Here is a 24,147-nt window from a genome sequence, read left to right on the forward strand (position 1 = left end):
TACACACACACATGCAGACACACAAGGAAGTCCAGATCCCGTTAGATTTAGAGCAGGAGCAAGAACAAAATGCTTCATTATTTGCTGTTTCCATAAGCTCCTGCCTCAGAGGTGACCTGGCCCCGAGCCCTCCCTTCTTGATATAGCTGGTGTCTGAGGGGTTGAGAGCTCTAAAAGCCACTCTCTTGGGAACTCTGTCATGCCACCTGGAACATCCCTGACAGCATGGCCTCAAGGGCGGGTTTGCTCACCAGCCGAAGCATAGCTCTGAAGGTGCAGGGGAGAGGGGGGGAGCCTGAATTTTCAAAAGAAGAAAAGATGAAAGATTTGAAAGATAACTGTTTGCTTGTATATGGTTAAAACCCTGTTTAAAATGCCTCTGTTTTCACCAGCTCTCATTCTAATCCCCCTGGTGCTGTTACTGTGAAGGGAAATGAATAATTCATGGACAGAGAATGCCTCACTGGGCCTAATCACCACTTTAATTGGAGGTTTAGATCAGAGGCGGCTAATAGCTCCTACAGCGGGGACTCCATGTATTGTTGACAGTGAGATCGCTGAGTGCCTTATCGTTGGCCTGTTTCAATTCTCCCAGGACGCCACCACACATACCAACAGCAAGGTCCCCAGATACCGAAGGACGTAGACCACAAGGCCAATTAAATTTATCTGGGAAGAGCTGACAACTTTTTTAAACAGAGGAGAACTGGTGAAAGAATAATAGGGTCACTCTCCTTTCTGACTGCAGCCTGTCTGATGCCGACTGAGCTGACATTGTGTGGGCATGTTGCCAGCATTTCTTAACATGCATGAGCAGATGAATTGGGGGGTGTTGAGGGGGAAGGTGCAGGGGTTTCTCCCCAGATGTAGCCCTGAATTCTGACCAGTACTAAAAGGAAGCCACTGCTGGTTTTTACTCACCATCTTCTTGTAATCTAATCCTGATCTCCCCTGACTCAAATGGGGAGTTACTTCTGATTTACACAGCAGTGAGATCAGAATCCGTGTGATCTTTATTTTAAAATGCCACATGGGCCTGAGAAGCTCAAGTCATTGTCTTTGCATGAAGACTTTAATTATAATGCTGTGTTCATGTAGCTGCTATTAACATTGTCAGCATTTTCCAGCATTTATGGACCATTTTCAAAGGTTTGTCATTTTTGCTTAACACCAAAAAGACACTTTCTGGATGGAGTGTGATAAACCAGCTTCCAAGCTACTGGGGGTTTGTTTTACATATTAATTTTATTTTAGCTGTATAGGAAATAAATTGATGGAGCTTATTTATTAGTGTAATGTGAGCAGAAACTTCCTTCTCCCCCAATATGAAATCACTGCTATGCTCGAGGAAGATCACATAAGAACAGCCATACTGGGCCAGACCAAAGGTCCATCTAGCCCAGTATCCTGTCTTCTGACAGTGGCCAATGCCAGGTGCCCCAGAGGGAATGAACAGAACAGGTAATCATCAACTGATCAATCCCCCGTCGCCCATTCCTGGCTTCTGACAATAAGAGGCTAGGGATACCATCCCTGCCCATCCTGGCTAATAGCCACTGATGGACCTATCGTCCATGAATTTACCTAGTTCCTTGTTGAACCCTGTTATAGTCTTGGCCTTCACAGCATCCTCTGGCAGAGAGTTCCACAAGTTGACTGTGCGTTGTGTGAAAAAATACTTCCTTTTGTTTGTTTTAAACCTGCTGCCTATTAATTTCATTTGATGACCCCTAGTTCATGTGTTATGAGAAGGAGTAAATAACACTTCCTTATTTACTGTCTCCACACCAGACATGATTTTATAGACCTCGATCATATCCCGCCTTAGTCATCTCTTTTCCAAGCTGAAAAGTCCCAGTTTTATTAATCTCTCCTCCTCCTACGGAAGTCGTTCCATATTTTTAATAATTTTTGTTGCCCTTTTCTGAACCTTTTCCAATTCCAATATATCTTTTTTGAGATGGGGCGACCACATCTGCATGCAGTATTCAAGATGTGGGCATACCATGGATTTATATAGAGGCAATATGATATTTTATATCTTATTAGCTATCACTTTCTTAATGATTCCCAACATTCTGTTTGCTTTTTTGACTGCCGCTGCACATTGAGTGGATGTTTTCAGAGAACTATCCACAACCACCCATATGAAAACAAGGCTGAGAGCACATGGCGTGATTGTGAATTGTGCACAGCCTTGTATGGGAAGAACAGCAATTCTTTGTTCTTTTTTTTAATTAGAGTTGGAGAGATCAATATTAAAATCACAGCGGGACTAGCTGCCTCTTGGAATTGATTGTAGGATCCTTTCACCACTAGGGTCACCAGTTCAAATCCAGAGCAATAATGGCAAAAAGTCCCTACCATCTGATGGCTGTGTGGTGGCCTGTGTGGAATGAGTTGCATCCCAGACCAGTTCCTCGTGGGCAACGCAAACACCATCGTCATAGTTGATGTAAGGAATAGGGGGAGAAGGATAGTAGCTAAGGGTATAATTTTCAAAAGTGTCTCCGGAACTCAAAGTTCCATTCTCAGAAAAAGCCAGTGAGACTTTTCCCTAAGTATTCAACATTCATAGATGCATAGAGAGTAAAGCAAGAAGAGACCATTCCATCATCAAGTCTGACCTCCTGTATATCACAAGCCATTTCGCCCAGTTACACCTGTATTGAGCCCAATAACTTGTTTGTCTTCCAGAAAGCCATCCAATCTTTATTTGAAGACCTTAAGAGATGGAGAATCCACCACTTTCGTTGTTCATTTGTGCCAATGATTGATCACTCTCACTGTTAAAAATTTCTAATTATCGTTTATGTGACTTTAGCTTCCAACTATTGGTTCTTATTCTGCCTTTCTCTGCTCTGTTAAAGAGCCCTTTAGTACCTCATATTTTCTCCCCAAGAAGGGGAGGAAGAAAAAGATAGTGGGACATAGGCTCCTAAATCATGTAAGTGTTTTTGAAAATTTTGTCCCAAGTACTCAGAGCATACCCCAACAGGCTACAATGTATCTGGCTTTTCACATATTTGCGATATTTTAAGTGACTTATGACATGACCTTGAGTGCTCCCAAAATTCACCAGGAGAAGTCTACCTGTTCAAAATATATTAATACCAGTAGGCAGCACCATCTCCAATGGAATGGGATAAGTGCTTAGGTCAATCAGTCTCTTTTTGTATTCTGGTGTAATTCATGGTCTCTGACCAGATGGGATGGAATACACTTCCTCAGCCTGGCAGGCCTTTTGGGGCTGTTACGAAAACAGTTCAAACCACACATCTAATAATAATTGGGTGTATATAGTAGATGACCTTTATACTGTGAGAAACTTTAAAGCCTGTATCTCACTTGCAACAGGAACCCATCCCTTACCTGTCATGTAGTTTTCTGTTTGTTTCTTGCCAGATTTGTTAATTGTTAGGGTAGTTTTGTTGCAATAAAATCTCTCTTCCTCATAGCCCATCTGCTCTTAGTTGATCCTGCGGGGAAGTCATAAATCTAGACACATATCCGTGTCCATGGTAACTGACTGATGTGACAAACACAAGATTGTGATGTCACAAATACAAGATCACTGGAGGTTAAGCAGAAAGAGAGGGTCAGCAGTGAGGAAGACGCCCCATGGACCCAAATGCTGAATTACAGAGGATAATGGAGGGAATCAGAAAATGACCCCTCAGATAGAAGTGTTCCTACCCCCCAACTGTTTGCTGCAGTGTGAAATTCCCATTCTAATATCGTCTGACATAACAGCAGCACTTGGACTGTACTGTTACAATGCTGGTGGCTGCAGATGACTTGACCGCCCTCGCTGCCATCAGTGAAGCTGGCACTGGTGGTAGCAATGGGGACAAACATTGGGGAGAAAAGGCGAGGCTGAGCATTAAGTAAACATTGCATCATTTTTATCCTCAGAGGTGAAAATCATTATCCCCATTCCCCAGGTGGGACAACTGAATAAAGTGAAGCACAAAGGGATGAAATGTTTTACCCAGGGCCCCAGAGAGAGACATTGTCAGAGCTTGTGATTAAAACTAGCGAGCCTGGCTCCCTGCCCTGTGCTCCAGTCCCTCTGCCTCTCAGCTCTAAAGACCATTTGAGAATGCTGGAGCCAGCTGATTAGTTGTCGGTGATGTCAACCCAATTCCCAGCAAATATGTGTCTCATTCTGTATCATTTTTACATCTAATTGCATTTCCTAACCACAGTAAAATACCCCAGGCCAAGCGTTTCAAGGGAATTACTGCCCTTGTCAGCCTGGTGCCCTGGTAACACCACCTGCTGTGTGCTGAGATCACCCATGGAATGCCCTCCATGTTCTGTTTGCTTTCATCTGACTCGCCCTGGGGAGTGGGTGACTGTGTATTGGGTCAGGGTTCAGGATCACCTGCTGGATCACCGACGTTTTCTGCGTGGAACTCTTCTCTCTCGGCACGTGAAGCTGCTTGCCGCTGAACCTGGCTTAGAAAAATAATCACTTTCCACTGCCAGTTTCTCAGATATTCAGACAAATAACTCCTCAACACTGCTGTCCCCTCTCTCTGCCAGACAGAGAAAGCAGCCTTGCTAGCTGGAAAGCTTGGCATGGAATTTGCTAATTGTGACACTGAGCATTGGACTGGAACTCTAGAGCAGCTTTATAAAGCACCAGTTAGGTGCCTTTAAAACTCTGGCTCCCTAGTTAGTGTCTGTAGAACTGTTTATCCCATTAAATGTTCAGTGAAGTGTAATGTCATGAATTTCTACACAGACATGTCTCGTGCTCCCCACCCGCAGAGCACTCGCAGCTGACCTCTCCTTCGTCGCCCATTTTGCTTTAGACTTCAGCATTCACCATCGTATAAATCGTAGGAGTTGAAGGTACAAAGTATCAAAGCGAGGATAGCCTTCTACCAGCGTGTGCTTGTGAGATGCACAGTCAAGCCCTTTGTGTAATCAGAAACAGCACCTACAACCTCTGGCTGTGCCACTATGAACCAAGGCCACCACTGAATGAGCTTGCCGGTGCCTTGGGGTTAGAGAGTTCTGCAGCAAAGCTGCCTTTGTTTCTCTCTGAGGGTTAGCCAAGAAGGACATTTAGTGAACTGGATAGTTAGGATCCTGCTGTCTGCAGTTTTTGGAGGAACTTGGTCCCTGGACCATAGGCAGTCGTTCCTGACACTGTCAGATTTCCCCGGCTTTGAAAACTGAAACCTATAGAATAATGATGTGTTTTGAACTCTGCTTTTCTCCTTTCGTGTTTTATATGCAGCGTATTGATGAACTATAAAACTGAGATAATCCCTGGCAGTTCTTACATCTCTGTGCCATTGCCTTCCCTGTCAAGTCCGGGTGGTAAGAAGCTGAGAGCAGCTGTAACAATCACTGTGCTCTTTCTTTTCACGTGTATGCTTGTTTTCCTTTATAAACGCAGCTTCATTACTGAGCTATGAAGCTGTGCCGACGTTTGGTCTGACCTCAGAGAGTGACTGGAAGGGACCTATTCCGATATGGAGACGTGTTCACTTTTCTAGGCATTTCTTACAGTGCCTCCTTCAGTGAACGACTGAATAACATAGCAGAAGGTTTTGCAAGCATGTGTGGGATGTGTGTTTGCTTCACCTCGTGTGAGCGCTGTCTCCATAGAGGGTAACCTCCTGTTCTGTGGCTGCACAGTGCCACCCTGCAGAGCTCAGCTGAAGAAGAGCAGTCCCTTTCTTCCATGTATCACCCAACTCTCTCTTTCCCCCTTGTTTCCTTTCCCAGGATCTGTGGGGACCCCGCTGCCAGGGGTGGAAGTGCGCATTGCCACGAAGAGTTTGAAGAGGGAAGGTCCTTCCTACACCATCCATGCTCAAGGAGATGAACATGACACAAAGGTAGCATGCAGCTATGCTGTCTGCTTCTGTCTCTTGTATCTGCCTCTATGTGACAATCTGCTAGGGTTCCCAGAGCTGAGTCACTGTGTTACCTCTCCCAGCCTCAGCAAGTGGGAGCTTTGCTGCTGCTAAGCTGGGAGAATCAGCTCCCTGACACACCAGCCTGTCGCCCTGCCAGCAAACTGTTAGGACTCCATCAGTCCAAATCTTGCCTAGCAGTAATAATTAGTGAACCCCGATTCCCGAGTTCCTCAGAGTTGTATATCTGCAGTGCTCAGTCCCTCTCGCTATAGCACTCCCAAAACTATCAAGTTTGCTACTCCTTTAAAGAGAGAGTACGCAGCAGCTTATTTATCAACTCGTTCTGATCTGCCTGGTGTAAACACATTTTAGTCACATATTTCCAGCACATCTGTAAAATTCTGTGTGGATTAACCATGCATAAATCATGCAAGATATTAGTGATCAGTGAGTTATTAGTTTTCCAGTGATATATTACATGTCCTTTTTGGGTAAAGATCATGACAACAGTGTGACACTGGCATTGGGGTGCTCTTCGGGTCCTGCTCTCAGTGAAAATTATGAAAACACTTCTCCCCTTCCCCAGAGACCCAGAAAGAGGAAGACACGCTTGCTATTCCTAGTGACGCATTGATATTAGTTATTCTCGTCTCTTTATTGTATGCTATATTATGATGTGGTCACTGGAGTTTTTGAAGAATAGGTTAGACAAATACCTGTCAGGGATGGTCTAGCTAATACTTGGTCCTGTCTCACTGCAGGAGACTGGAAAGATGATCTCTCGTGGTCCCTTCCAGTCCTACATTTCTAAGATTCTGTGATTATTCTGTGTGTGGCACTTTACAGACCAAACAAGTAACTGTCCTGGCCCTAAGGAGCTTGCAGGGTGTAGACCAGCTATCTATATGTAGGTTTGGAGCAGCAGGCAGAGTGCAACTTAGACAAAACACCTTCCTCCTCTTTCCCACCTCCCCGATTGCCAGGGTGCCCTTCACCCGGCTGCCCTTTTGTGCCCTCATTGTAGGTGCGATTCATGTCACTTACTGTAGACCGATAACCACGTGATCTGCAGGCTCACTCAAGTAAATAGATGTGTATGTGAGAGGAATTACACCAGCAACCACTTATGTGTGGGTGCAAAAAAGGGAGGCCAGTCTCTGAAAGCTGGTCCTAGACGAAGGAATGATAGAGTTACTGGACTCATTCGTAAACCAGGTTAGTTTCTCCTGTAGCCATGTAGATGCCAGGGGTTCTAGCGGAGTTCCTGATGCACACAGGAAATACTTGCTTACACTGCTCATGTAACTACCGGTGACAAGCTCAAAGAAAACTTCTTAACTCTGTCTCCTGTAAATCAGGATTGAGGTGGTGGGTTGGAACCGAGGTGCATCTGTACAGTGAGGCCAGAACTGGAACAGCAGTGAGGGAGATGCATAACTGGTTTGAAATCCATGGGAAGAGCTGTGTGTGGGGAGGTCAGAAGGCATCTACCCTCAGTGTGCCACGCTGCAGCCAGCACTATGTGACTCATCTTCATTTGTATAAAAAATCCCTAGATTAACTAAAAGAGGTTTAAAAAATGTGAAGGCTTCTCAGGGCATTCTGGGATCGGATGGAGTTATGGAGCCCATCTGTTAGCAAAACCAGCATGATCTGGGCGGGAAAGGGACTTGCCATGAGTCTAGCTGTAATTACTGGTTACATCTTTCGGCCTGAGCGTTAAATGACCTTGTTTTGCTGAGAGATGGGCAGGGTAGAGGACTCTTAAAATGAACCTGTGGGCAGTTTAACAGATGAGAAGCTGTGTCCCGTTTTTGTCACGTCATTGCTAGAGAGAGCCCGGAAATACTGTTTGCTTTCTTATGTCTGACTCCTCGTCTTACAGTTACATGTCAGCCCTTTTTCACTTGCACTGGGTGGGGACATGAAATGTAAACCATTTGTCCCAGTACAATTTTAATAATGAGCCCTTTACACTATTCGCCCTGAAGGATCCCAGTGCTCTTTATGAATTAGATCTAGAATATAAGACTCCTTTGCCCATTACAGAAATCAGTCACCTCTGGGGTGAGATGTGGTCACTGTTTTTAACATACAGGTGAACAAAATATGTGTGGTTTTTGTTTGATTTTAGCAAAATTCTGGACCAAAGCTAGGCTGGCTGTGCACCCGAGCTATCCGCTGGTCCCTGTGGGGCCACTGGATCTGGTTTTATTTAAAGGGGAAGCAGAGGAGAATGGGAGTCCAGACTTCATGTAGCTAAACCTTGGTCGTCCAAGCCTGGTTCACGTCCTCCTGTGGTTTCAGGGAAGTGAGGCTTTGTACTACCGTGTATAGTTCTGAGCTGGCTAGGTTTACATACCAGGGGCCATCATTTACCCCTTTGCACCTGCCTGTCACCTCCTCCCAATTATCCATCACTAGGCATTTCCCTCATTCAGTGCCACATACTATATATCCTACCAACCAAACTCAGCCCCGATGTAAGCGGTTGCAGTATATATTGAAGTCTAAATGCTCATTTGCAGTCACTGGGAGCTGCACTTGCTTACCCCAGCTCTGAAATTGGCCCTGAGCCTCTAGCTGATGCCTGGCTAGAGGCTGACTTTCCATCAAAGTCTCCCTAGGGCCTTTTGAATGTTCTGCTGAGTTTGCAAGATGTCTGACTCCAAACGTACAGGGAGACAGAGATGTTTGCCTCTGGGTATTGTCCTGATCATTCTTCTTCTGAGTCCAAACAGCTGTCCCCATCTCTCACGCACTGCCCCTTTGCCCAGACTTTCAATCTGTTTTTTCCGTAGCCTGGCTGGAAGTTTCTGAGTACTGGAAGGGAGACTGTCCCATCTGCTTATGCCTGTCCTTTGAGCAGCCCCTCTGCTAATGGGCATGAACTAAGAGATGGCTTTGTTTGTTGATACTTACTGGTATTTCCAGTCTGTCCCATTTCTAACAAACTATTTCCAATGGCAAAGTGCAGCAGCGTACTACTGTAGTTGTCAGGAAGTGACCAAGATGGGAAGTACGGGTGCTGCTTTGAATGCATATCTCCATAGATAAACTCACTGAGGTGCCAGGAGTTTAATATCGTTATTACGTGGAAGCAGCCAGCCTGAGCAGCATGACTTTATAGTCCATGGCTGTGCTGTCCGCCAGGTGCTAGTCACCTGATGAGCTCAGAGGCTCTCACTATGCACCTGTTCTGCTGGAAACAGCAGTGGCTTTGGCAGAGACCGAGAGAAAGTGTGTGTATGTCCTAAATCAACAATATAATTTAACTCCTGCCTGCCTGCAGTGACGCACTGAAAGCCTCAACTAATGCTTGTTCCTGGGCTGACGTGATGGAGCCTGTGTGCTGGGTGCACGTTTGTTTAATCATGTATATCACCAGAAAGTATTTCAGTGAAACATGCTTAAAGTAGAAAAGTCGCAGATCCCCCTCCCTCCCCCCGACTGAATCAAAGGGAAACACGCTTAGCTTTGTTTATACGCGATGAAAAGAGGGATCTGGTTAGCTGATGAGGCTTCCCGACTGCCATGTCTCTCTCCCAGAGATCAGGACTCTGACTCAGATGCCAAGACTCCTGGGTTCCAACCCTGGTTCTGCCACCTTGGCAAGTCACTCAACTTCTTTGCGCCTTGGTTCCCTCCTTTTGTGAAATCGGGATAAAAATATTTACTTCCCTCCCTCACTGGAGGGTTAAGAGCCGTAATTAACAGGTGCTGAGGACTTCGAGATCCATGTACTTAAGCCAAAAAGAAAAGGAAGTCAGGCAAGGGGAAAGTAATGAAAAAAGGCAGATAGTTAAGAGTTAAAGAACAATAAACATGGCAATCAGATACGGGTTGAAGAATGAAGCCCACACAACGTAGGAAAGGAGGTTGCTTCCCATCCGTCTCCATTTATTTATGTATTTGATTTTGATTGATAAATCCACCCGTAAGCTCCCATCCTAGCTCTGGGCACTGCTAGATGTTTTGATGTTGAAAAACATTTGGTCGTATGGAAAATGACCAAATGTCACATAATGGCCCTGCTCATCCCACTCTAGGAAATAAACACTTAAAGCAGCTATAACAGTGTAATAAACACTTGCAGAGTCTCTGCTTCGATTCAGGGCAAGGACGTCTCCTATATAGAAAACACAGTGCTCTTCGGCGGTACTATACAAATAGTAATGATGCTGCTATAGAAATGTAACTCCTGGCCGTTGTAGGGACATCAGGCTGTGCTGGGAGACGTGTCCCTTATGTACATTGTACACTACATTGGAGAGCATGTAGAGGGTTAAGGATGAGTTTGGTGGTGTCAGCAGGGCTGGCAGTGACTAACTGTGGGGTGTGCTAATGAGAAGCTGCAATGGTTAGGCCCACAATGATCCTCGGATCCTCTGTTTCCCTGTGAGAAGGTGATCCTTCTGATTGGGGGTAGGCTTGCTATCGGGGCTGTCCGCGAGGCAGTCACACTTCAGCTGTGCCGTATGAATAACCAGAACCATTCCGTCCTCACTCTTTTCCGCAAGCAGCAAAAAGAGGCTGCGTGTGCCAAGTAAATTATTCTTTTCTTAGCTGTACAAAGTGTTACAAGGTCATTGCCTTGTCCTGCTTGTGTTCGGCCATCTCATCCTCAGGAAGCAAGACGACAGACTTTCTTTGAGCCATTGGTTCCAAATACCATGCATAGCTGGCCTCATCTCATTAAATGCGAGGGAGGTTGTGTTGTTTTCTGTTAAGTATTCACCCTTCAGACACCTTTGTGCTTCTGGCTGAAGGGAAGGACGCAAACAGAACTTAGAGACTTCTCTCAAAGATGAGATACTATCTCGTCCACCACAGATGGTATAGAGGGAAGGCTGTGGGGTGTGTGTTTAGTGTTGGAGGGTGGGGGAACATTTCCACTTTGCAGTCTGGTAACTGTGTAATATTGCAGCAAGGGAACTGATGTAATTTGCAAAGTTGGTTTCTGGCATGCCCTGAAGATCAATAATCTACTTAGCTGAAATTTTGCTGCATCTCTGTGTTCCTTCTTTTTTTTTTTTCCCCCTTTCCCTTCATTAGAGTGTTGGATTCCATTCGTACATATGGCTCCATCAATAGGATTTCTTTGTAACCCCAGTGATTATCTCTAGTCCTCTCTGCTCTGAGCAGGAAGAGTCTGAGAAGAGCAGTTCGGGGTTGGGATTGTTGCTGGTTGACTCTTTGTATCACTTCCCTGCCAATGCCGGCTGTTTATCGATGCACGCCACCTAGATTTCCCTCTCGGAATCAACTCCCCATCTCTTGGTTTCTTCATCGCTGTTGGCCCAGGGCTGTTCACACAGTGCTCCCAGAATATTACTGGAGAGCCAAGGACCGCATTACATCTCTGTCCTGGACATGGTGCTGAAGAGTGAAGTGGTACCTCGGATGGCAAAGGCCAAAATAACAGGTTTTGCTTTGATAGTTTTCATTTCTCCCCATATTAAATTCTCAGCAAATGTGGCTTAGCTCATTAACCTGGCGACCCCAGTGAATGAGTCACCAAAGCCCCCCTGAAGTGCTGGGGTGTGATGGGAATGCAAAGTTAAAGGAGATTTCCGGCAGGCGTACTCTGAGAGGAACCTAGGTGCTTCAGGCAGTGCTGGTTCAGTAGGTGGAGCTTTCCCTCTGAGGTGGTCCTGAACAGGGACCCAGCATGGTGCTGGGGTGCAGTGTGAAACAAGCAAATAAGGTCCTGACTCCTTTTAGTATTTAAGCACCCTTAGGCACTTCTGTGAACAAGGTGTATAAACCCAGGTGTCATGGCTAAGTCTGGCTCCCTGAATGTCTTCTGCACTTCTGATTTGATACTGTATTCTTCGCTTCTCTCCTAAGCAGTTGTGTAGTATTGTAAATGTTGTTAAACTGCTGCCACATACCATCTGAGAAGTGGCCTCATTTCAGTGGTTGGTAAAGCGTTCCCTAGACATCCCTCGCCAGGAGCTGTGAGGGTTCATGTTTCTTTGAGATCCTCGGAGGAGAGTTGTAGGGCTTAGAGTTGTAGACTTGCCAGTTCTGATTATTAGAATGGATCGGTTTCTGGTCCTTTGTGACAGCAGCCGCTCTGAACCTGTTGCTGCTCTAGACAAGCTAGGCCATCACCGCCATCATAGCCATGGCCCCTTGCACAAGAAGCAGTCACTGAATGATTATCTGCCCATTGTGCCTGTGGGGTTGAGTCAGGCCTGGGCTAGACACATGTGCAGTGCTAATTCAATGCTCAGTTTAACCAGAGAGGTTAAGAGGAAGAGGATGTCTATCCTGGCCTTCTAACCCCCCACTAACGCTTCCTCTTTTGACTTGGGTGCTTCTATCCTACTTTTCTTTGGTCCTGCAACTGTGACCTTTGCTCACCCGAGGGCTTTGGCTTCCCCTGTGGCATGGGTACTGCATGCAGGAAAGGGTTACTTTTTTCCACCATTGAATATTTCAGTTTGCTTTGTTCTGTGCAATGCATATTTCATACGCTGTAGCTTCCCAGCTGGCACAAGCCTGTAAACCCTGTAAGCGTGACGGGTATTCTCTCTCTCTCTCTCTCTCTCTATTTATTTGGGGGTGGGGGGTTGTTGTTTTTTTTGTTTTTTTTTCCAAATTGCTCACTTACACGAGAGCCAGCCCCCAGTCCCTAACAATAGGGGTCTATCAATAGATAAATGGCTTCACAGCTGTATATAATGCTACACTCTAACCAGGGCTTTTATGGCAAGTAATTTTCTTATGATGAGGCTGCAAAGAGAGCTACGCGGACGTATGGGTTGCAAGGAGCTGGCAGCCGGAGGACGCTGCAGCAGCGGGGCTTTGCGTCTCCCCTTTTTCAAGATCGTAATTATCTCGTTGCTTATCCATATGCAAGATGTCGTTCTGGATGGGAAACGGCGCTGCTCTGGCCATTCTTCCCCACATAGCCGCCAGTGTCTCCTGGCCCCTCCCCCTGGCCCCCCTTCAGGTCTCTGCCCTCTGTTAGGAGCATGCTGACTGCTGCCTACACCTACATATAGGCACAGAAGAGGAGCTGCAGGGTTGTGGGTCGTTGCCAGACACCAGATAACACATCCCATCATCAGGAGCTGCCCCCTCTGCCTTCACTATGTCAGCGTGTACAAGAGGTGTGTCTCTTGTTTGTATTGATCTAAAACAGAGGTGGGCTTTGGATCCGCGCACCACGTCCCTGTGGCCCCATGCAGGGGGGGAGGCAGAGGGCTCCGTGTGCTGCCCTCCCCTCCAGGCACTGCCCCCCGCAGCTCCCATTGGCCGGGAATGGGGAACTGCGGCCAATGGGAGCTTTGGGGGAGTTACTCTCAGGGGAGGGCAGCGCACGGACCCCTCTGCCCCCCCCCCCCCCCAGGGGCCTCAGGGATGTGGTGCCGGCCGCAGCGCAGGGCCAGGGCAGGCAGGGAGCCTGTCTTAGCCCCGCTGCATGCCGGTGCCACCCCAGAGCCGCTCCAGGTAAGCGGCGCTGGGCTGGAGCCCACTCCCCAACCCCCTGCCCTGAGCCACCTGCCGCACCCCTCCTGCACCCCAACCTCCTGCCCTGAGCCCCCGACCGCACTCCACACTCCCTCCTTCACCCCAACCCCCTGCCTTGAGCCCCTTCCTGCACACCGCACCCCCTTCTGCACCCTGCACTCCCTCATGCACCCCAACTCTACATTCACGGCCCTGCATGCAGTTTCCTCACCCAGATGTGGCCCTGGGGCCAAAAAGTTTGCCCACCCCGATCTAAGATCTTCACAGAGTCAGGGGAAGAGCTGCTTGGTTACCAAGGTATCTGACACCCCCTATGAAGAGCTCACCTGTGAAGAGTACAGGCTTCCTTGCAGGGCTGCCCATCAAGGACCCAATCCTGTAAGACACTGAGGGCCTGAGCACTCTTAATGCCAGTCAAGGTGATGGTGCTCAGCACCTTGCAGTATTGAGCCCCCGATAAGAGCATGGTCAGAAAAGTTACTTTGCATGATTGGTTCTGTCTGTCTCTCCAGGTGTTTACATGGCCCATGGGAGCGTAGTGTCTGGCTCTGCTCTGTTTGTATGGTCAGTCGCATCTCTTGCCTTTTCTGACAAAAATAAGTTCTTGCTCCTTCTCTCTCCAGCTAGCCCTGCAGATCCAACCCAGCTCTGGGAGAGGGAGCTGGGGTCTCTCCTGATTTCCACAACAGTGTAAATTACATTCTGAATGCAGATTCCAGATTCCTGGTGTTGAGGTGTGTAATGGAAGGGTCTCTGGGAGAGTTTGCTGCACTGACACTAGAAACAACATTTTTACACTTCTAAACTGCGCAGCTTTGGTCAGGAATCATTGAGTGGAAATCACACCTGGAGCCGCGCAATGCCCGCAATTGTCCGGTCACTGTACAAAGGGTAACAGCGCTTTAAAAGACCCCCTGTCCTCTCCAGCATGCCCAGGATGTCTAGTGCTACACGCATTCAAGAGGGAAGACAAGCCCTCTGAGATTGCTGATTTCTTTAAGGGGCCTCAGTTTACAAAGCCATAAACCGTTTTTCTAAATGAATGTTAAAAATAAAATTGGCTGTTTATACTTTAAGACAGAGGGGAGTTGCCATCCCATCTGGGGAGAAGATATTGTCAGGCCATATATTTTACTATCCTGAAAGCTGGCCAGTTTGTTCTCCTTTCTAGCTGCCCTGGGACACATTTTCGACATATGTGCAGTGCTTTTCTTTTATTAAACATTGCACTTACTGAGAATGGGGGAAATGTATTTTTCCTTCTCTCGGGAGTTCCCTGTTATGGATAGAAGGGGAGGCCAAACTTTTCCGTATGGGGATGAGTTATAGTTTGGAGGGGACAGCCATTTTCTGTATGTTTCAGCAAAGGACACCAGTCTGTTCCTTGAAGCATGGGGGTCTCTTGCTGTGGGTGAAGGGGGGAGCAGTCTTTTCCTGTGTCGATGGACACGTCATGCTGCAGGTTGAAAGCAGAGGCCTCTTCCTGTGAGGGAGTGATTTCATGGGTGGGTGGAAAGAAGAGAAGCCTCTTTCTGGGGAAGATGGTCCTGTGATGATGGCAGCTTGCAAGGCTCCTTTACACTAGAAAGGAGAATGTACATGATCTCCATGAGGGGAGATCCTGCATTCGTCTGCTCAGCTGCAATTGGGCAGAGTTGCAAAACTCCCAGTAGCAGCTCTATTAAGATGCAGTAGGTTTGTAAGCTTGCAAGCACCTGTGTGGATAGTTTTCAGAGTAGCAGCCATGTTAGTCTCTATCCGCAAAAAGAAAAGGAGGACTTGTGGCACCTTAGAGACTAACAAATTTATTTGAGCATAAGTTTTCGTGAGCTAAAGCTCACTTCATCGGATCCATGCAGTGGAAAATACAGTGGGGAGATTTATATACACAGAGAACATGAAACAATGGGTGTTACCATACACACTGTAACAAGAGTGATCAGGTAAGGTGAGCTATTACCAGCAGGAGAGCGGGGGGGAGGAACAACCTTTTGTAGTGATTATCAAGGTGGGCCATTTCCAGTAGTTGACAAGAACGTCTGAGGAACGGTGGGGGGTGGGAATAAACATGGGGAAATAGTTTTACTTTGTGTAATGACCCATCCACTCCAAGTCTTTATTCAAGCCTAAGTTAATTGTATCCAGTTTGCAAATTAATTCCAATTCAGCAGTCTCTCCTTGGAGTCTGTTTTTGAAGGTTTTTTGTTGAAGAATTGCCACTTTTAGGTCTGTAATCGAGTGACCAGAGAGATTGAAGTGTTCTCCGACTGGTTTTTGAATGTTATAATTCTTGACGTCTGATTTGTGTCCATTTAGTCTTTTGCGTAGAGACTGTCCAGTTTGGCCAATGTACATGGCAAAGGGGCATTGCTGGCACATGATGGCATATATCACATTGGTAGATGTGCAGGTGAACGAGCCTCTGATAGTGTGGCTGATGTGATTAGGCCCTATGATGGTGTCCCCTGAATAGATATGTGGACACAGATGGCAATGGGCTTTGTTGCAAGGATAGGTTCCTGGGTTAGTGGTTTTGTTGTGTGGTGTGTGGTTGCTGGTGAGTATTTAATCTATCCAACTATACTCTTAGCCCAGCAGAAGAATCTGTCGTATCTCGGGGCCTCTCCTTCTGCCCCTCCACCCCCACGAACATGATACGGTTCTGTGGTGACCTAGAATCCTATTTTCGACGTCTCCGACTCAAGGAATATTTCCAACACACCTCTGAACAACATACTAACCCACAGAGACCTTCCTACCAAGACTACAAAAAGAAGGATTCTAGGTGGACTCCTCCTGAAAGTCGAAACAACAGACGGGACTTCTACATAGAGTGCTTCCGCCGACGTGCACGGGCTGAAATTGTGGAAAAGCAGCATCACTTGCCCCATAACCTCAGCCGTGCTGGTAATAGCTCACCTTACCTGATCACTCTCGTTACAGGTTTCAGAGTAGCAGCCGTGTATGGTACCAACAGTGTGTGTGGTAACACCCATTGTTTCATGTTCTCTATGTATATAAATCTCCCCACTGTATTTTCCACTGCATGCATCCGATGAAGTGAGCTGTAGCTCACGAAAGCTTATGCTCAAATACATTTGTTAGTCTCTAAGGTGCCACAAGTCCTCCTTTTCTTTTTGTGTGGATAGTGTTCTTTGAGGTAATGATTTTTAACTGAAACACCTTCCCAGCCTGCCGCTTGCACGGTATTTCTGATAACGAAAGCCAGTGGGAGCTGCAAACCCATCACTGTTCGGAGATCTTTAGGCATTTTTAAAGAATATTGTTTGCTGGGCGTCGTTTGTGATGTGTTGCATGTGGCTGTTGCACTAGGCCGGACGTCCCCTCTGCTATTGGGGTGCAAAAGACAGGCTGGGAGTCAACTAGAGAGGGAGCTAGTCCCCGGCTCACTGGTTGGTGGAGCAAGAGAACGAAGTTTGGTTATGGGACAGGAGTTAGACGTCTGGAAAGAGGGAGGAAATGTGTAAGAAACTCCACTTGCTGTAGTTGTCCTTTATTCTGTTAAGGAGGAATGACCTGTAGAACATGGGCCTTGGCTCAGATTATTCACTGTATCCCTGAAATTCCCTGCTAGCACAATCAGCATTGTGCGGTGTGAGGAAATCCCAGAGCACATTGGTCCTTGCTGGTGTTATGGGGGTTACGCTCCATGTCACTGAGCTTTCAATGCATCTCTCCAATGATTCCCAGCCATTTTTCAGACCCTGCAGGAGTCCCCTTGTGCTACAACATAAACATTTCCTGTCTGAGAGAGAACCTGTTTTTCATCGTTGCTGGTGACTAGTCTCTAGACACAGACTTTAAGAACAGGATTTTCAGTGTAGATACAGAATTTCTTGCACAACCTCCATACTTGCTGTTTTGCAATGATATTGATGGCTGGTGTGACACCAGCTTTTATTTGAGACCTCATGTGGCACTCTGTGGTGCAGTAAAGTGTACTTGCCAAACCCAAGAGAGCCCTGTAGCCCCTCTGCACCCCCTTGCCAGTTGGCAGTAAGAGGTTCTTGGATCACAGATTGATCCTTGCTGGAGTTAGGGGGTAACGCTCCAGGCCACTGAGGGGTTAATGCAGCTCTCAAACAATTCTCATCCCTTGTGATCTGAGACCCATTCAGAAAAATCAGACTGCAGATTTGCTTGTTTAAAGTTTCTCTCGTCAGCGTTGTAAGTGAATTTAGTGCGAGTGAAAGGGAGGGGCTGCTAGCACTGGCTTGGGTAGGCAGACAGTTAGTGCAAGAAGAAGTAACTTGAAGTGCTTGCATTTAACTTCCTGTGAGCAAGGCAGGAGAAAGAGAGTCCTTGGGACGGATTTGAGCGAGGACCAGGTGGTGACTTGGTGAATTGGGATCAGGAGGGCATTCTGGTTGGTAGACGAGGAAAAAATCCTCAAAAACGAGGAAGGGAGCTGAGCGGGCATTGAGGCTGGGGTCACTGGCAGAATGGGGTCAGGAAGTGGGTGGAACATGACCTGAGCTGTGCATTCTTGAAGGTGGGCTGGGATGAGACTTGTCAAACTCACGCTTGTGACATAGCTCAGATTGCAGAGGTCGGTTTACACATTGACCTGTGGGGCCACCACCTGCAGCATATCCTTTCTGTCCACCTCAACTTCTCAGTAAGGCTTCTGAAAAGCAAACAGTGGCAGGATGTTGATTGATTCTCTGCCTGGTTCTCAGAGAGACTGGCTGCCTGCCCCCAGCACAGAATCAAAAGAGGCATTGCAAGTGCACCTCGGAAATATCTCTCTAATGAACAGTGCGCGGGAAGCGGGAAGGTGGGCTGACATCTCGCCTCATTTATTATTTTCTGAAGACTGCGAACAAGCAAGACAGCACTATGGAGCTGTTGGCATTTCTGGAATAATGTTACACTTCTCAGTTATGGTGTTAATGTAGATCAAGAAGTTTTTTGTCCATAACATAATCGCAAAGATGATTGACCTTTCTCAGTCTTGGTTGTTTACTGTGGTTCTTGCGAGATCATCTGGCGTGAATCAGTGCAGTAACTTTTAAAGATCAGGATCACTGGAAAACATACATTTGCTTTTGTGTTTCAAACATAGTAGCAATTGCTGTAAGTACAGGGTTCGTTTTTAAGTGAAAATGTTGCAAGTCAGTCTTGCTTTTGCCCCTTTGCTTTTAAATTTATGATCTTCCAAGATGAAAAATAAATTGATTGTGTTATTCCCAGTCCTCTTACGAAGAGTTAACATGGCAAAAACAGATGTGAAATGTGGCCTTGTAGATTAGTCTGGGCTTTGGGGTTTTTTTGCTCTATGTTCTCTCCCTAAGGAGCAGAAATCTGCCTTCCTCCAGCAAGAAGAAAATTGTACTGTGTCTAAATTGCCTCCTGCTTGCATTCTGCAGGATGCTGCAGGACTCAATGCTCACAGAAAAGATAATGCATGCACAAAACATGGAACTTAATGGGGAATGTTTAATTATGAATGTATCTGTGAAACCTGATTGCCTAGGAGACTGGTAATATGCTAGCGAACCTTATACCACTAGGACATCAGCTGAAATCTGGCCCAGGTAGATAGTGCTTAAAAGGTGCTATCTGGTAGCTGGTTTCTGCAAATGAGTTAATAGTCTCAGACCCCTTTGTAGAGGACAGGAGCCTGCATCCCAAAACCACAGCTGGCACCCTCGGCGAGAGGCTGGTGATTGAAAGTGCCATGCACTCTGTCCTCTCTTTCTACAGATGGCATTTTCAGGCAGAGCTCATGGGTCCAGCCTGCCCCTTGCACAGGGGGAGGTTGGTTTTCCACTCCTTCGGACTTCCAGTAGATGCTGGGAATGAAGACTCATCGAGCTGGCTATCTGTGCGAAGGGACACAGGAGGCTAGTACCTCCTTGGTCTGGGCTTACGTTGGGCTGTCTGTATAGCTAGGCTGGGGAGGGGTCATTAGGTGGTGGCTAGGGGTTACAGTAAGGGTTTCAAGTATTAGTAGCACGCTGCTCTGCAGTCACTCTTGGCTCTGGGAATCTTCAGATTAGGTAATGCCCTTTGGAGGGGTTGGAGAATGTCTCCAGAGGCGCCGAATGCACGGAAGCTCTTCGGAAAGGATTGAGGTGTGGAGCAACATGGTAAATGAGGCTTTGCATAAACTCTGCCTGCTGTCGGGAGCTTTGCTGTGGGTGTGGCAAGAGGAGGTGGGTGACAGGGAGAAAGTCATTGAAATAAAATGTCGAGCTCCAAAACTATGCCTTAGGGGCAAACATTGCTCTGCAGGTGTAGAAATCGAGCTGAGCGTGCAGAAGCGGCCACGGAAATAGAAGCAGCCGTTGGCTAGTGAGCTCCCAGTACTGAAGACTTCTTATAGCTCCTCTGGGTGGTATTATGGGCCAAATGCAGCTCTTTTCTGCCGTGGCATATGGTTAATTAGTTTTCTGTGTGATACAGTGCATAGAGACCGCTCTGTAGCCAGTATTGTACAGCCATACCATGTACAGTATGTACAAAGGGTCTGAGTTAAATTTTTTGCTCTGTTACAAATAGTTTTTTCCCCCGGGGTCTAATGTTTTAAAAAAATTATTAGTTGTGAGAGTGTTAGTAAAATGACTGTTGCCTATAGCACATGTCCTAGTTTTTGTCTCCTTATTAGACACTTAAAAAAAGGTGGGATTGCTTAATGATTACTTGGTTCAAAATAATTTACTTACAAATGTAATGTGAGGAAACACCCCAAGCCCAGTTAGCCAGCACAGTATAATACTGATTGTGGAAGTGGGAATATGTTGTTAAGAATCATTTTTTTTCAAATTTAAATGATCTTGCTGCTTTTTTTCATATGCTGTCAGTGATCGTGGAGGGCACAGCTGGTGCATTTATGACACATGTCCCACTAGAAAACATCGGCATTATCACTGTCTTCAGTTACTGTGTGCTGAGATGATGTTGCCTTCTGTGCACAGTGTCTGAGTTTGAATCTCTGCAGGTCCTAATTAGCATAGGCAGATTCTCTCGTAACTCAGGTTTCTCTTCAAGGTCACTATTTGGTAGCACTCTGTGTTGCGTGACACTCATCACACTGTAATGATAGAGGAACTTGTCTATAATTACTTCTTATCTAGTGAAATACTCAATTTCCAGTGAAAGAAAAGGAAAGTCCAGAACTGATTCAGTGCAGTGCACTGTAGAGATGGTAATGCTGGTTGCAGTGATTTTTTTCCTGTGGGTGGGGAAGTCTCTCGTCTGTGTAAGATGTTCCCACTGTGGTCTGTTGTTAATGAGAAGCATCAGCTTGAACACTGGTCCCATCATGCTTTCATTAAAGTCTGTGTCCATGAGCGAAACATGTTTATGTTGTGTTTGAGGCCTGAATATTTTGAGATCAGTGAGCTAGGCCAGGAAGCAAGGAGGAAGTAGGATGTTGACCATCTCACTTACATAGGACTGTATTGCTACAAGAAATTTTCGAGGGACCTGCAGCTACAGCCCAGACCACACTTACACAGAGCTCACCTCACAAACATATGCAGCAATGCTGGTGAAGACAAACTGACGTGCGACTGAATCCGGGAAGTGCTGAGCCGGAGGTGCAGCCTCCTGGATGAGGAAACCAGGGGTTGATGCTGAGAGGTAGAGTCCGGGGCGGGGGATGGTCTGTATGGAGCGGCATGAAGAGGAGGGTAGGAAACCAGGGTGACATGAACTGGGAGGAGGAGGAGATGGGAGTGCACATGGTGTAAGCTCAGTGGTTTTGGTTTGAGGGCTGCAGCAGCAGGTGCACGGTAGGGTGTGAAGGGAGATCCATGGCACTGGGCACATAGAGAAGAAGCTGGTGGTGTAGAAGAGAGGCAGAGGAGAAAGGACAGGAGACTAGGGGGCACCAAGAAGGACAGGGGAGGCAGATTCTTTATCCATGTGGATTGCCTAAAATGTTCTAGATGTGAAGCGCTTCAAGCTTTGGAAGTAGAAAGAAGCTTTCTTCTCACCCCTCCCATCCCCCTCCACTGCTCACCCCTCCTCCTTCCCCCCCACCCAGGTGTAACACACGCATACCTACTGCCTCTGGCCATCGTAAAGGGTTCCGGAGGGGATTGCTGCTGTCACAGGCCTCACAAGATCTCTTGGAGCTGGCCTTTCCCCGTGAGAAGATTTTACGAGGCCTATCAAACAGGACTCCCCCGCCTGCAGCCTGTGGACTGTGGGCCGTATGCATCCGGCGCTCGTTTGGAAAAATGGTGCCTGTAGACCCTTGGTGAGGGGTGGCTGGAGGGCGTCAGCGGGACTCCACTGAAACACACGTTCAACTTTCGCGCTTTGTGTGACAAGCTTGTCTTTGTGTTGGTACTGTGCAATGCCCCTTTGCTCCATAGTGCAAGGCTACCTCTGATGAAAGGTCTGCCTCCATTAACGTCCACTATAAACTCCTCTCCGGTGGCTCCCTACAGAGAGGGGCAGCATGCATCAGGATTTGCAGGAAAACAAATGGCCACTCTGAGCAAATCAAAGGGCTACTTGCCAAGTGGGAACTCCCACCTATTTACAAGCCGCTGTTGCTTCCGGCTAATGAAGAGGTAAAATGGAAGCATTGAAAATACGCATTTTATAATCACCCGGATTTATTCCTTCAGAGGATTTATTACAACCTTTTATTTTCATGTGTGGAAAATGTAATCTTATCTAGTGCGTCGGCAGGTCCAGTTCAATTTGCTGAATCCGGTTTACAGTGGAAAGCTATCAAACGCCAGCCTTCTAGGGCACGCTGTCTGAATGTTAAAGTTGCTAGAATACAAAACAGTTGAAACGTGCATTAAAGTATGGCACTTGGAGAATAGGATATCTATGCAATTAGCAATCTGATGCTTTCAGCAGCTGCGTGTAACTTAGATCCAGTGTATCAACAAAGGATACCTTTGAGATTTGACAGAGTGAGGAGCTAGCTAGCTAGCTGTATGATGCTGCGGTGAAAGCCCGGAATTTGAAACATGTAGTGGAGTGTTCGGCTTGGTGTGTGCCTATGATTTGGGCCTGTGTCGAAGGTTAGCAGTTGTAACTGATAAGTGCCTTGAACCCTGAGTTTTAATTTATGCTGTTTTCCAGCAACATGAGCTGCCGGCACTCAAGTGGTTTGCATCCTCTTTGGACACTGGGGAGCAGTGCCAGTGACATTCCGAGTTCAGCAAGCAAAATCCTATTAAGATAACGTCACGGCCTTTCTGTTTTACTGTTTGCAAGCCAGCCATAACATCATTAAATTACACAACAGGGAGGTGCCTGCTGCCAAGGAGCTCTGCTCTAGATAAGATGTGGGTTGAGCCTCTGCCAAAATTTTAGTTGATATGACAAGAAATTTGGAGCCTGTTCAAGGTTTGATTCATGCAAGGAGGAGCAGCGTGCAGGTAAATACCACGCTGGATTGTTCACCCGTGTAGCTAAAGATACATGCCCTCCCTTCCTTTTGGGACATGGCAAGTGTTCTGCAAAGACCTTTTATAAGGACAGGTGAAAAAGCCCGGGCACATTCCTGCACTGCAATGCAGCACAGCTTATTCTTTGTAGAGTGCTGGACGGGTTGTGCCTAAAGAGGTTGCTGTTGCCTGATTTACATCAATCTTTGTTTCAACATCTAAGAAAAGAAAACATCAAATCAAATGGGAGCTGCAGAATAACCAAATGCAGCTACTAGTGAGTTCGAAAGTCATTCTCAGTGTCTCCTGTATCCACCTTTCTGGAACTGAGGGGCAACCTTTCAGATGAAGGACTTGAGTTCAGGGGCTCAGACCATTAATTAAATGCATGTACATGGGGGATAATATATATTCTGTCTTTTAGATTTTTAGCTGAGATTTAGCTTCAAGTGCTTAGATCCAGTTGAAACTCTCACTGGTTTTACTGGAGCATGTGTGTTGAGAAATGATTATTTTTAAAGCCAAAGTGACGCTTCTTTGGCATCATTTGTAAGAAGCTGTGTTATCCAATGGTTAGAGCCTGGGACTGGAAGTGAAAAGAGTTCTACTCTGGGCTGAGTCACTGAATCACTTTGAACAACTTGCTTTGTCGTCTGATGCCACAACTTTACCAGCAGGAAAATGGAGTGAGGAGAGCCCTCCTTGTAAAACTGCACATGGCCTCTAAGCTGGGCTTTCCCAGGGAAATGAGTTACCAAACGTGGTTAAGAAAAGGTCTTTCTGGTGTTTTGAAGTAGAAAACCTTTGTTACCATTTGACAATTTTGTGGCGGTGCTAAGCCTGACACGCTGCGTGTTTCAGACTTTATTTTATTTCTTTGGGCACGATGCCCAAAAAGCCCCAACACTGTTTGTGGGGCACACCTTTTGGAGCCGCAGCCACGGAGTCACTGTAAGGCAGGGCCCTGGGTGTATCAGAGCAGCCCCACCTGTGAGAACTGACTTCAGTATCTTGTCTGTGTTGCAAGAGCTACAGTACCTAAGTGATTTGAAAAACTTCCTTTATGGATATTCATGATGAGGATCCTCGGGAGTAGGCTGTGTATGAGCAGAGCCCACAACAACCTCTGTCACTGCACTTGTTGTCTCTTATGCATCTGCATCCTCCCAGTTATAAAGCTATATACATTTTAGGGTCAGCTGCGTTACCATTCTGGCTCAGACCAGTGTCCCGTCTTGTCTGGCGAACTTTCTGTGATTCTTCAGATTCATGGGATCATCATGTTACATTCGTAGCTTCAGAACTTGCTGATGCAGGTTTGAAGAATGCTGAGGTGTCTCTGTAGCCTTTGCATTCTAGAGAAGCTGAAAGGACACCTGCCACTCTCTCTAGAATACATCGGG

At 46.6% G+C, this 24,147-nt stretch overlaps 1 protein-coding gene across 1 annotated transcript in view; it reads left to right on the forward strand.

The window, feature by feature from the left end:
• ACSF3 (acyl-CoA synthetase family member 3) overlaps positions 1-24,147 on the forward strand; it is a 100,860-nt gene that overhangs the window by 29,284 nt on the left and 47,429 nt on the right. The window contains exon 6 of the mRNA XM_074968949.1: positions 5,746-5,858. Coding sequence (XP_074825050.1) covers positions 5,746-5,858 — 113 coding nt within the window. The remainder of the gene's footprint in view (positions 1-5,745; positions 5,859-24,147) is intronic.

The sequence above is a fragment of the Natator depressus genome, chromosome 12 (assembly GCF_965152275.1).
Source record: "Natator depressus isolate rNatDep1 chromosome 12, rNatDep2.hap1, whole genome shotgun sequence".
NCBI lineage: Eukaryota > Metazoa > Chordata > Testudines > Cheloniidae > Natator > Natator depressus.